This window comes from Rhinolophus ferrumequinum, chromosome 16 (genome assembly GCF_004115265.2).
Source record: "Rhinolophus ferrumequinum isolate MPI-CBG mRhiFer1 chromosome 16, mRhiFer1_v1.p, whole genome shotgun sequence".
NCBI lineage: Eukaryota > Metazoa > Chordata > Mammalia > Chiroptera > Rhinolophidae > Rhinolophus > Rhinolophus ferrumequinum.
The window spans coordinates 59625808-59639546 of NC_046299.1; the positions used below are offsets into that span (position 1 = coordinate 59625808).

At 36.0% G+C, this 13739-nt stretch overlaps 1 protein-coding gene across 1 annotated transcript in view; it reads left to right on the top strand.

Annotated features, from left to right (window-relative positions):
- CCSER2 (coiled-coil serine rich protein 2) overlaps window positions 1-13739 on the top strand; it is a 164532-nt gene that overhangs the window by 36601 nt on the left and 114192 nt on the right. Inside the window, exons 2-3 of the mRNA XM_033131432.1 lie at window positions 1460-2912; window positions 4065-4261. Of these exons, the coding sequence (XP_032987323.1) occupies window positions 1499-2912; window positions 4065-4261 (1611 nt within the window). The 5' untranslated portion in view covers window positions 1460-1498. The remainder of the gene's footprint in view (window positions 1-1459; window positions 2913-4064; window positions 4262-13739) is intronic.

The window sequence follows — 13739 nt, forward strand, 5'->3', positions numbered from 1 at the left end:
AAGATATTTTCCTGGACTTTTCTAGGTCATGCCAAATTGGATTGTTCTGTCCAAACTGGAGGATGGATATTCATTAAAATATTCCATTTTTATAAACTCACCTATTTTTCTCATTACTGCTCTCAGGCAGTGTAATCAGGCTAGGAGCCGGACCATACTGTACAGAATCTTGTTCGCCACCACTTTTTAAAGTTTAGAGGTTCTTAGTTTAAACAGTTTCTTGTTTGACTGCAGTTGGTGGGTTTTTGGCTAAAAAAATCATACCTACGTACATATAGGTATATACTTTCCCACTTACTAGTTATTGGGGACAGGAAGTTCTGTAATTCTGCTTTACCTCACCATCTATACTTGAAAGTATGATTTCCTAAGTATTACTTTGACATAATTAATAACACATATGTGCTCTAGAAACTCTTTAGTTCTTAAGGTCAGGGATGACTTGGAATCAATTTTTTAAATTAAAAAATAAAACCAACAAATTAAAGATAGTGTCGTAAGATACATGATTTAAAAAAATCAACCCCAAGGCACATATTTTTCTTTTATTTGCATTTTGCTCTGTGTGTGCTTTTATAGATTTTTTTTATATAATCACAGTGAATATATAGTGACCATATTATATTTCTGTTAATGTTAGGATAAACATTTTAATATTTCTATCTCATCTTTGCAGTCTCATCATATGACATGTCATAATTTATTAAATGGTTACTCAAGTATAGGACAGTCGTTTCAAGTTTCATGCTCTTGTGTACACATTGAACCTTTTTGTGTTTGTTGTTTCATATTACCTTTAAAATAAATTTGAGAGGTTGAGATTAATGGACTGTACAACTTATTTAAATCATTATACTTCTCACCCTGGCATTGACTGTAGTGTCTGTTTATATTACTGGATGGAAATTCTTTTGAGATTGTTGCTTAAAATTACAACTGATATCTCAGCCCTTAATGCCAGCAGACTTTTTTTGGTGTGATTGTATTCTTTACCTATGTTCTTCCCATGATTTTAATAATGAAACTTTAAAAATGCATTCTAGTTTTTATATGTATGCTTTTTAAAAAACCCTAAATCACGTGTTTATATTTTTAAAGGAGATAATATTACCCAAAGTGAAAAACTAATTTGGATTGGAAATTGGAAGATGTGCTATAGAAGATTTTTTTTGTTTTTTCTTATTATACAGTCTTTGTTACTCTAAATTTATTATTTATGGATCATGATGCATAGCCCAATTTTATAAAAGTGTTTATAAAAATGTTCTTTACTTTCTTTTAACATAAAGTTGTTAATTTAGTTAGTATATTCAATATTTATTAATAGTTCTATAGGAATCATGAGTAGCTTTTGGGCTTTGTTGCATTTAATTGTATGAGAATACACATTCACATTATGTAATAATCTATGCAATTATCCTTATTTAGGAATGTTTAATCTACTTTTTTGTCTCCTCAGATTCTGTCAAATTTTAAGAACAAATGCACCTTATAGCTCATGGAAGAAAAAACACAAATCAAGACATTTTTGGGTTCTAAGTTGCCAAAGTATGGAACAAAATCTGTAAGAAGTACACTGCAGCCAATGCCAAATGGGACACCTGTTAATTTATTGGGAACTTCCAAGAGAAGCCACCTCAAAAGTTACATCAAAAATAATGGCACTGATTGTCCACCATCCCATTCATTCAATTGGAGAACGGCAACTAAATACCAGCTTAGTGCACAAAGTGTGGAAGAGCCTAATGATACTCAGAGTTCACATGGCCAAGTAACTGATTCCGAAAAACATGCATGTACTCAAGGAATGTTTGATAAAAATGGGATAAAGGGTGGTTTAAAAAGTGTTTCTTTATTCACATCAAAGTTAGCAAAGCCATCCACTATGTTTGTGTCATCTACAGAGGTGTTAAAACAAAAGCCTTTGTCTGGACCATCTAATTTGGGCAAATTCACCAAAGGTACATTATTAGCAAGGACTTCATATTCTTCAGTCAATGCTCCAAAATCGCAGTTGAATGGATTTTATGGAAATCGATCAGCTGGTAGCATACAAAGGCCTAGAGCAAACTCCTGTGCAACCAGAAGCAGTTCTGGAGAAAGCTTAGCACAATCCCTAGACAATATTAAATCTCTTACTTGTGAAAAAATGGTAAGGTCACAGAGTTTTTCACATTCCATTCAGAATTCATTCCTTCCACCTTCATCTATAACCAGATCACATTCCTTCAATAGAGCTGCAGATCTTATTAAGCCTTATCAGAACCAACAGCTACCCATGAGAGTGCCTCTGAGGTCAAGTATGCTCACGAGAAATTCCCGGCAGTCAGAAGTACTCAATGGGAATGAACATTTGGGGTATGGATTTAGTAGGCCTTATGCTGCTGGTGGAAAGAAGTTGGCTTTATCAAATGGCCCAGGTGTGACTTCCACTTTGGGTTATAGGATGGTTCATCCCTCTCTACTGAAATCTAGCCGATCTCCATTTTCTGGGACTATCACAGTTGATGGTAAGAAAAATTCACCTGCTGGCACATGTGTAGAGGAAGATGCTGCACTTTTGGCTAAGGACAGAGCTACTGATAAGGACCAAGAACTAACCGAAAATGATAATTATAGAACAGAAAATGACCAAACTATGAAACATGATGCTAAAATTAGATACCTGAGTGATGATGTGGATGATATTTCCTTGTCTTCTTTGTCATCTTCTGATAAGAATGATTTAAGTGAAGACTTCAGCGATGATTTTATAGATATAGAAGACTCCAACAGAACTAGAATAACTCCAGAGGAAATTTCTCTCGAAGAAAAGCAGGAAAATGTGCCACCAAAGGATATATTTGATTCAGCCAAGGAAAATGAAAAATCCTTCAGTAAAACTGATGAGTGGATAGATATAAGTGTCTCTGGTAAATATTAAAATCCTTAACTTTGTTTTCTCCTAGATAATACGACTGAATTTACATTTAGGGTTATATTCTGATGAATTCTAAGATACTATCAATTCCGTGGAGGGATGGATCTAGATAAAATTGGAGTGGGGTAACATTTATCTTCCTTGTAACTTTTGTTCCCTGTTCTCTTTTTCACTTTATCTAAAACAACATCAATTATAAAATATTCTTCTAGGGTATCTTACCTTTTTTCTCCTTTGACTGTCATAATCCTACTTGCTTCAAAAGAAATTTTTTTCCCCACTTTCCCCAACCAATGGCATGCCATTTTAAGCCATCTCTTCCCTTAGGGCAGTAGATCTTTGTTATTTGTTAAGAGGAAAGCTGTACCAAAGGATAAATGAGTTAGTATATGTTATATCTAATGTAATGAATTTTTTTTATCCTAGGATATTTTCATTTTTTTAAAGGAAGACTTAGATTTCTTGTTTAGCAAACTTTCTAGTTAATACTTTCAGAGGAGCTTTCATTTTTTTAATTGAGGAAAATAAAATAGCACATGTTAAATATTCCCTCTTATACTTGGTTATCCTGCACTAACAGCCAGAGAAAATTTTATCCATATGCCCACATAGGCTGAAAAAAGGACAAGCTGAAGGGCCCGGGTAGAGGCATGTGGTCTGGTGAGGGGACCAGGCCAGGCCTAGAGATGTGCAGAGCGTACACCCTGACTCTGAGGTCTGGTGAGTAGGGACTGCCAGGACAACCGTTTTCCTTACAAGGAGGCAACTTTGAGATTAAATGATATGCAGGAGTGAGGGGATTCCAGGCCGGTACTGAAATGTAAATATCTTAGGAAAGATTAAAAGAATATTAGGCTTTATTTATATTTCTAGAAATGTTGTAGAAGTGAAAGATGGCTCAATACATTTTCTTTATGTCTGTTGGGAAACATTTCTGTATGTTATTTTTAAGATTTTTACCTCTTGATTTTTTTATTGTTTAGGAGTTAGAAAATGCTATAGTTAATTAACGCTTTTTTGCTAAATCAAATTATTTTGTAATATTTATAAAAATACAAATTATATTTCAGAACCTGAGAAATAATTATATTTTTGTGAATTAATAACTGTTTATTTTTCTCTCTCTTTGAAAAACCAATTGAAGACGGGAGTGAATGCACAAAACATACTTCTGGGAATAACTTGATTTCACCAGATACAGACTACAGAGCTGGTTCTTCATTTGAACTCTCTCCATCTGATAGCTCTGATGGAACATACATGTGGGATGAAGAGGGCTTGGAGCCCATTGGAAATGTCCACCCAGTTGGGAGCTATGAGTCGTCCGAAATGAACAGCATAGTATGTATGGATTTCTATACCCTTTTGGAAAGGTTTGTTTATCTTACTGTAGAGAGACTTGAGATACTGATTGCATTATGTTTAAGTTACTGAGTGAGCTCTCCTAGTTTGAGAAATGAAAATTAATTCCTATCCAGGGCTTACAAAACATCTGATCTTAATACATAATAAAGCATATATTTGTATCACATGACACTTGAGTTAAATATACTTTCACGCTCATTTGCAGTACGTACATGCGTATTATAGACATACTATATTCTTCAGGTTAAGCTAGGCTAGTGGTTCTCAAAATGGGGGAAAGGCAATGTCAAGAGACACTTTTCGTTGTCACTTGAGGGGTGCTACTGCAAATAGTGAATAGACACCAGGAATGTTGCCTAATGCCCTACAATGCACAAGATAGCACCCACAGCAAAGAAATATCCAGCCCAGGCTGTCAGTAGTTCTGCTGTTGAGAAACCCTGGACTAGGCTATGCTGAGGTAACATTTAAATGCCAATACTCAAGGGCTTAACACAATAACAATTTATTTTGTACTCTTACAGAGTTTGTTGTAGGTATGGACAACTGCCTTCAGTATTCTAAGCTATTTTAACCTTGGGGCTTTATCATCTCCTTTTTGAGGCCTTGTCACTGAAGAAAGTGCCCGAGGGTCTCAACACATGCAATTACTATCTTTGGCCTGCAGATGGCACTTGGCACTTTCACATGCAACCTGTCGACCCAAACTAATTTTGTCTACTAAGCAGGCAGGAAGCTGGAAGTGTAATTTTCCGGTGTACCTGGAAGGCAAGGGAACCAGATATGGGTGAGCACTAGAAGACCTACCATACATTTATGTATGTATATTTTAAGACACTTTACAAGTAATGGGAATGACATGCATATGAGTAAAGCGTAGTTGGTGTGTTTAAAGTGATTCATTGTACATACTCAATGTATAAAATATGATTTTCCAGTATGTATATGGGGAAATTGGTAGTCTTTGTGGATATATTAAATTCCAAGTGGATATCAGGTAATGTAATTTTCTACAGTCAGATAAATCTATCACTTGGAAAAAATAAACATTGTTACCAGAGGCTTGTTAAGCTGCACACACACAGAAAAGGCACACATTTAATTTAGAGAGAATATTTCTATCCCGTTAAATAAAGGAAGCTAAGAGAGATTGACTAAAAAAGTTTAGTTTTATGTGCTTTCTTATTACTGGTGCGAGGACTTTTTAAAGCAAATATGATTGAAGTGGAAATTACCATTGTGGCCAGAAGATGGCAGCAACAAGCCACTTTATGTGACATTTTTCTGAAGATTCACCATCGTCAGTTCACTTTTTCTATAACTTAATGACAAAATAGCTTCTAAGAGTTCAGAATGCACCTGGATTGACCATTAGTTGTTAAGATCTTAGATCTCCTGATCTAAGAGGAAGACAGTGTGAGAAAGGAGGGAGAATTGATGATGGCAAAATTGAAAAGCGTGTGTTAGTATACTGGTAGTGAATTTACATTTTTGCTCTGAAATTCTATCAGTTTCTTGCTTTTTATATTTTAAGGTTTTTTTAGTTAGGTGTGTGCCTGTTTGGAATTGTTTTCGTGGTGAATTGGACTTAAGTTGGTGATGTTCTCTGTTCCTCATTTACTTTTTGTCGCAAGGCCTCTTTTTTTCCCATTATCAGTATATTTTACCAGTTTTATTTATATGTATTGTCCTTTTATTGTCAAACTTGTTGATACATAGGAAATAGGTTATTATTTTTTAAAAATAAAATCTGTCTTTTTCTTTTAACCGGTGAGTTTAGTCCAGTTCTGTTTGCATTTGTTGACACACTTGGACTTCATTCTGCCAACTTATTTTTATTTAAATGATCTCACTTATTCTTTTCTTTCTCCTTTTCTTCTAAAGTAGTTTAAATAGATGTCTTTAACTGAACCCAAAAAGAACTTTAATGTGTTCTCATTTTTCTTGGTCTCTCCATTACTTCTCACCAAAGGCCTTTCTCATCCTGTGTCCCTCCATCCTCCCAAAAACAAAACAAAACCAAAACACCACCATGGTGGTTCTTTACAACAGTGCCCATTCCAGTCCAGGTCAAGGCAAGGAGCTTTTACTGGAATGTCAGTCAACTGTATGACTACTAACACAGTTTAGTTCAACCCACTATCTAGTTCAGTGGGCACTGCTCTCATAGTAAGACTTTCTCTTTGAGGAAAGCAGTGTGTTGGTATCCATTGTGGTATAAGCTACTTATCCTGTCATGGACCCTGACAACACTTTGTCCACTGACTTATTTGCATAGCACTGGTCTGGAATCTAAGCTATATATTTTTTTTTGTTAGAATATAATTTACTTACAATAAAATGCTCAAATCTTTTGCAGATAGCACAAGGAATTTTGAAAGTGTGTATATACTTGTTTATATCCACATGTTTCCTGTGCTTTTTAGTCATTCTCTCAACCCCCACCAGAGGCACAACCACTATGCTGATTTCTATCACTGTAGATTGGTTTTGCCTATTCTTGAATTCCATATAAGTAAAGTAATAAACATGTCTATTTCATGTCTGGCTTCTTTGAATCAGTATTATGTATTTGTTGGTTGTAGTTTAATTTTTTGTTATATAACATTCCTTTGTGTGAATGTACTACAACTTATCCTATTATTGATGGGCATTTAGGTTGTTTCCAATTTTGCTACAGGTTTTTTGGTGAACATTTATGCATTTCTATTGGTAAAATATGTATGAGGGTAATACCTGGATGATAGAGTATACTTATGCATAGATTCAGATGCTGTCAGTTTTCCAAGTGGTTGTACTAGTTTACATTCACTGTTAGTAAATGAGTATTCCAGAAATTCCACTTTCTAGTCAACGCTTGGTGTTACCTGTTGCATTTTTGCTATTCTGGTGGGAGTATAGTGTAGTATTGCATGGAGATTTTGGACTTGTGTTTTGTGATAATTACACGTTGAACACCTTCACATATTTATTTGCCATTAGGGTATTTTCTTTTGTGATGTGCCTTCTATTGGGCTATATGTTGGTTTTTGTTGTTGTTGTTTTGTTTTGTTTTTACCTTACTGGTTGTAAAAATCTTTCATATATTTTGGATATAAATCTTTCATATAAGGCATACCTGGGAGATATTGCAGGTTAGGTTCCAGACCACCGCAATGAAGCAAGTTCTAATCTGTTTGCTGGTGGGGGGCGTCTTGCCTTCAATTTGTAAAAAAAAAAAAATGCAACATTTGTGAAGTACAATAAAATGAGGTATGCCTATGTGTGTGTTTATGTGTGTCACACACATGCATATATACATACTTGTGTTTATATATGTGTATAATATATATGAGTTGCTTTTTAAATCTCTTAATGTCTTTTGTTGAAGTTAATAATTTTAATACAGTCCAATTTACCATTTTATTCTTTATTGTTAGTATTTTTTTAAACGGAAATTTTTGTTTACCTTAAAGTCATGATGATGTATATTCCAGTGTTTTTTCGTCTAAAAGACTTGTTTTTTACCTTTCACACTTAGAGCTACAAAGCCATCTGGAAATTATTTCTGTGCATGGTATAAGGTAGAGGTCAAGATCAGTTTTTTTTCTGTTTTGGAAAGTTGTTATTTCCCCCACTCTACTGCAGGGTTATTTTTATTATAAATTCATGACTATTTGTATTTCTTGACTCTCTTTTAGTTCATTGGTCTCATTTTTTATCCTTGTGTCATTGCTATACTGTTTTAATTACTGTAGCTTTAAAATAAATTCTTTTCCAAGATTAGTTTGCCTTTTTAAATTTATTTAAATATTAGGATGAACTTGTCAGTTTCTGCAAAAAACCCGCAGAGAGTTTTGAATGGAATTGCATTGAATTTATTGAACAATTTGGGGAAATTTTAGTTAATATGGTGAGTCTTCAAATTTATGAATATTGTAGTTCCTTTGGGGCTTTAGAAATATTTCTTGCTAATACTTTGTACTTTTCTGTAAAATTTCATATGTATTTTCTTTATTTTAGGCATTTGATTTTGTTGTTATAGATGGTACCACTTTTAAATATTTCAAAAGTTTTTATTGTATATACAAATATGCTTGACTTTTGTATTTTGACCTGTTTTTCCAGTGACCTTGGTAAATTCACTTATTAGTCTAATACTTTGCTGTAGATGTTTTCGGAATTTCTATATGTACTATACAATCATACCATTTGCAAATTCTCCATTCCCCCACCCTCGCCTTTATTGCACTGGTTAGGACCTCTAATATAATGCTGAATTGAAATAGTGATAGAATTTCAGGAAAGTTTTAAGAGTTCACCATCAAAGTTTCTATGGGGGGGGTGGGTAATAAATATCTTTTCAGCAGATTAAGGAAGTTCTCTTTTATTTCGTTTGCTGACTTTTTGTTCCAAATGAATATTAATTTTTACCAGTGCTTTCTGTACGTCTGTTGAAACGATCAGGTTATTATAATTATTTTTTTTCTGTTAGTATGGTTAATTGCATTTCTTGATTTTCCATTTCGGGAATGAATTCACTTGGTTGTGATGTATTATCCTTTTAAACGTTACTAGAATTGATTTCCTACTTAATGCCAGGGATATAGCAAGGGCTCAATAAATGTTAGTTATTTATTAATATTTTATTATCTTCTAGTTGTTTAATTATTTTACGTTTAAGACTTTAATCCATCTGAAGTTGGTGTGACACACGATAATTTGCCCTCTCTAATATTCTTCCATAATATACTTGGGGTACTGTGCAGAAAAGACTTAACACAGCAGGCCTGAGATTGCCTACCATTAGAAAGTCCAGTACTTTCTGGTGAAAAGTTCCCCTACAGCGATGTAAAACTTAACCTAAGTGACAAGAATGGCTTACTGTGCTTGAAGTGTACAAACAATGTGGTTTATGCTGAGCACGCACTTTCCTCTGGAATTACGGAGTTTTGGTATGTGCTAGGTAAGTGCCCATGTAACCAGCCCCCAATTAAAACCACCAGATTTCTTAGGAATGTCTGTAATAGACAAAACTTTTCATGTGTTGTCCCTGCTTGTTGCTGGACGAATTAAACCCAAACTAGGTGACTTCCCTGGAGGAGACTCTTGGAAGCTTACACCTGGTTGCCTTCTGCTCTGCTCCATGAACCTTTGGTTTCGTGTCCTTTTGCTGGAGCAAAGCTATGAATATGAGTGCCTGCTGAGTCCTGTGATTCTTCCTCATGAATCATCCAACCTGTGGGTGAGGGCTTGAGGACCCTGACGTAGGTACTGAGTCAAAGTTATCTTTGTTCACTGCATGACAATATCTTTTTTTATTCTTCATCTTTTATATTTTTATAATAACCTTTTGAAGTAGCTATGGACCAGTTACTAATTCCTATTTCAGATTTGGATGAATTTCAGAGGAGTAAATTGATACTGATAGATTGTGAACTACTTTACTAATTATACTCTCATTCTGGTATTCTTGATTTTTAACCTTACTCAGGATAACTGAGCATTTTTTCCTCCCTTCTTCCGCCTCCCCCGCGCCACTCTGGTTCAAGCCGTTGTTTCTCAGTCTAGTTGTGTAGGACACAGCTCCCTGGCCCATGCTGATATTATAAGCCTTGTGTCCCCCATTCCCCCACTGAGGCAGCGGGTCACCGGTCATCAGTCGGCTGCTCACAGCAGCTCACGGCAGCTCACGATGGCTACCGGCCACTCACGCTGGCCGCTGGCCTCTCATGTCAGCACACAGTAGCCCACAGCAGCACACAGCAGTCCACGGGCAGCTCACGATGGTTGCAGGCCACTCACGCTGGCTGTTGGCACTCACGCTGGCCACCAGCCGCTCATGGCAGCACACAGTAGCCCTGGGCAGCTCATGCCAACCTCCGGCTGCTCAGGGCAGCCCAGCTCCAGGGAGAGCTGTTGTTCACAATCTTAGCTGTAGAGGGCGCAGCTCACTGGCCCATGTGGGAATCGAACCAGCCACCTTGGCCTTAGGAGCACGGCGCTCCAACCACCTGAGCCACCAGGCCAGCCCTTCTGAGCATTTTTAACTCAGTAAATTTTTAATATCATTGAAGTTTAATTTTTTCGAAGATGAAGTACAGCAACTTTTTTTCAGGTAAATACGGTCAAAATCATATTGTACGTGCACAATTTTCGGCAGAAACACTTTTCCCTCTTGTAAGCACAGTGAACCATACTTAGAATCCTCTTGCTGCAATGCTGTAACCAATGGGAGAGCTCTCATTGAAGAGGTCTTGAACTACAAGTCATCGTGACTGATTTCCTAACACTAAAATATGTACGAATGGATCACTTGAAATCATCACATGGAGTGCTTTTACTTTCGGAAGGATTTTTATAGGAAGCCTAAAGAAACGGCACCAGATGATTCCTGCAAGTGTCTAGCTTTATTTTTCTCTGTTTTATCAGCCTTGACTTATCTTCACATAGTAGGCAAGTTTAACCTCCTTATCATTCGAATAGAATCTTTTTCACTTTAAAATTTAGATTCACTCTTGCTTGAATGCTGTTGACACACCAATAAGTAGTTATGCCTTCATTTTTCATGATGCTAACACATTTAATTACACATTTCTTGACCTATGTTTCACTAAGGGAGCAACTAACTAGATTTGGGTTTCTACCTTGGTGACTGATAACTGCTAGACTTTATTGAGACGTAAATGTGTGATGAATGGAATACTATTAATCTTAGCAGTATATGTGGGAATATGAGTTCCCTAGGTTATTTGTGCTGAATTTTGGAATAGTCTGTAGTCCAAAAATACAGCAGAGGAATATCAAATCTGGCTTGTATTTGCCTCATTTAATGTTATTTTTAATATCAGAGGAAATCCCAGGAATTTTTAAATTAATGTCTAATTACTGTCATTTCGTGTAGCCTGGGTTATTTTACTTTAAGGGAAAGACCGGGGATGCATTAATCTTTTTAAAGTATATTCACATATATTTTCTCAGAGAGGGTGGCAATTTGTCTCCATTCTGCTTGTTTTTAACCCTCATTTAACAGCCTTTCATGCCACTGTGAGACTGTTTTCATTAAACTCTGGTGAAATTATGCTGCTGCTGCTTTAAATCTGTGTTCAGGGGCCCTTTATCATGCTGCTTCTCTTACCTGTGCAAAGACCATTTGACATTATTTGCATTTCTCTAAATGCCCCCCATTCTCTACCTTTGTCTATGTTGTTCTTTCGCCTAGCATGCTCTCTCGCCAGGATTCCTGTGCCTATCAAGTTTATTCATTCTCTAAGCTCATAGCATTGAGACTTTTCTTCCCTCTAAGTTAACCTTTCAATGATGAGACCCTATAGCACTTCTCAGACACACCCTGGTTTCCTGCTTTTCTTCTTCCTGTTAGATAGTTAAGTGAAGAATGCCTCTTTTCATCCCCCACCCCCAATACTGACTTAATGTGTATAGATAGGTATTAAGTAAATGGTTCCTTTCAGTTAGAATTAATCACTCCTTCCTCTCTGCTTCTAACCGATTGCCTCCTTCCAGTTTTAGCATTTTATTTTGCTTGTAGTGTACTACTTTTTATTGGTCTGCCCACATAACACTGCGGTACTTTTGAAGGCAACAACTGTACTGTGTCTTACTTATCTTTCTTCCTATCCCAAGACCTGTTGAAGTGAAATTAGGAACCTAGATAAGTGAAGTGCCAGTGATGTGAATTATATGTGAAGTTTTTTATTTACTTTAGTAAAATTCTCATTTTCTGATGTGTACACCCTTCTTCCTCCAAGTTTTACCAGAGATCTTGCATCAGTATTCAATTCCTTGTTATTTATGTGTAAATTCTATTGTTTTAGTTGAGAACAAAGTCTCAAACTTTGGCCCGCGGTCCATAACGCTATTTTTATGGCTCACCTTTTGACCTAACTCATGTTTGTCCTTTCTTTCACTGTGAATTAATAGCCTTCTGATGATCTTTTCTAAGGGGGCTACTGTGGAGACTGTTATTTTCCCCATTTATTCATATTTATGAAATAATGGTGAGAAGGGTAGGATACATGGTATTGATATACCTAAGTGATGCAGAGACCAGTGTAGTTGTACATGTGAAACAGTGACAGCATACAGCACAAATGACGATTGTTTTCCTTGAGCCATTTGAGAGTTCCCTACCTGAGTCCTGACACAGAGGGGAGTGGCAGGACTGGAGGCTACTAGTAAGAGCTTTTATGGAGCTCAGAGGATTTGGCTTTATCCTAAAAATTGAAGGGAAGGTGTTGGAGGATTTTAAGCTGGAAAGGGACATGATTTGATTTATATTTTTAAAATGCTCTGTATGAATATTTAACTGGAAGGGACCCTGGCAGGATGCTAGGAGCTCCCGCTCCAGTGAGGGATGTTAGTCGCTTGGGCTGTTTTGTGACAGGAGAGATCTAGAGTGGTGGGCAAGTTTGAAAATGGGCATGGAGGGTACAGTTAGCAAAATTCTGTTATTCATTGACTGTTGGGGAGAAAAGTGTCACCTCACTTTTATAAGTTAAGACTAGTACTGTTGCTACCGTGATCCAGTATCCTGACCAAATCATCCTAAATTGCCAGTTTGACTTGTTTTCCCATTCCTTGTAATGTCAAATCTAAACTCCTTTTTTTTTCTTTTTTCACTGACTCCCCGTGGTCTATTCTCACCTTATACTTGTCTGTCTAGTTGCTATTTAATATCCACTTTCCATGCGTCTTGAATATAGTTGATATTTCATTATCTCTTTCATTATTCTTTTAGGTTTCTGGCACTAAGTAAGGACAAAATATATACTTGTTGAAATGGGTACCATTTCATTCAAAATAAATAAAAACACTTAAACTAAAGGTACTATTTAATACTACTCAGTTTTTTCCCCATACACATTGTGACATAACTTATTTACAAAGTAAGTCTCTAAGGGTACCGCGTGTCATAATAGCAAGGTGCAAATAACTAAAAATGTGATGTTGGCATACATGTGATAGTGGAGGGACAGCTCACAGAACGTTGAGACCGTCATAATATAGGTAAATTAAAATCTCAAACTGATACTGACACTTCAGCTGTGCCCCGATACAGAATACAGAACAAAGGCAGAGAAGGGATTGAATCCAACTCATTCATTTTACAGATAAGGGACAGAATGAGTTGAGGAAACAAAATTTTTCCTAATTCATATTTTTTTGCTGAACTAGTGAGTCTTCCAGGTGCATTTAATTATTAGCATAACTTCATTTTGGCCTGTTAATACAGCTTTTACATTTGAAAAAAAGTTTAAATTTATCAAATATAGTTGTTGTGACCCTTCAAACGTAATAATTTTCTTCACTCTATGTTGTTTCTTGTAGATTAAGTCTATTAGAATATGAAGTTCAATTCAGTAATTATTTCTTGAGTTTCTACTGTGTCCCAGGTATATTGTTAAGTGCTGAAGATACTGATATGGATACGGCTGTCTTTGTGTTTAATGAATTC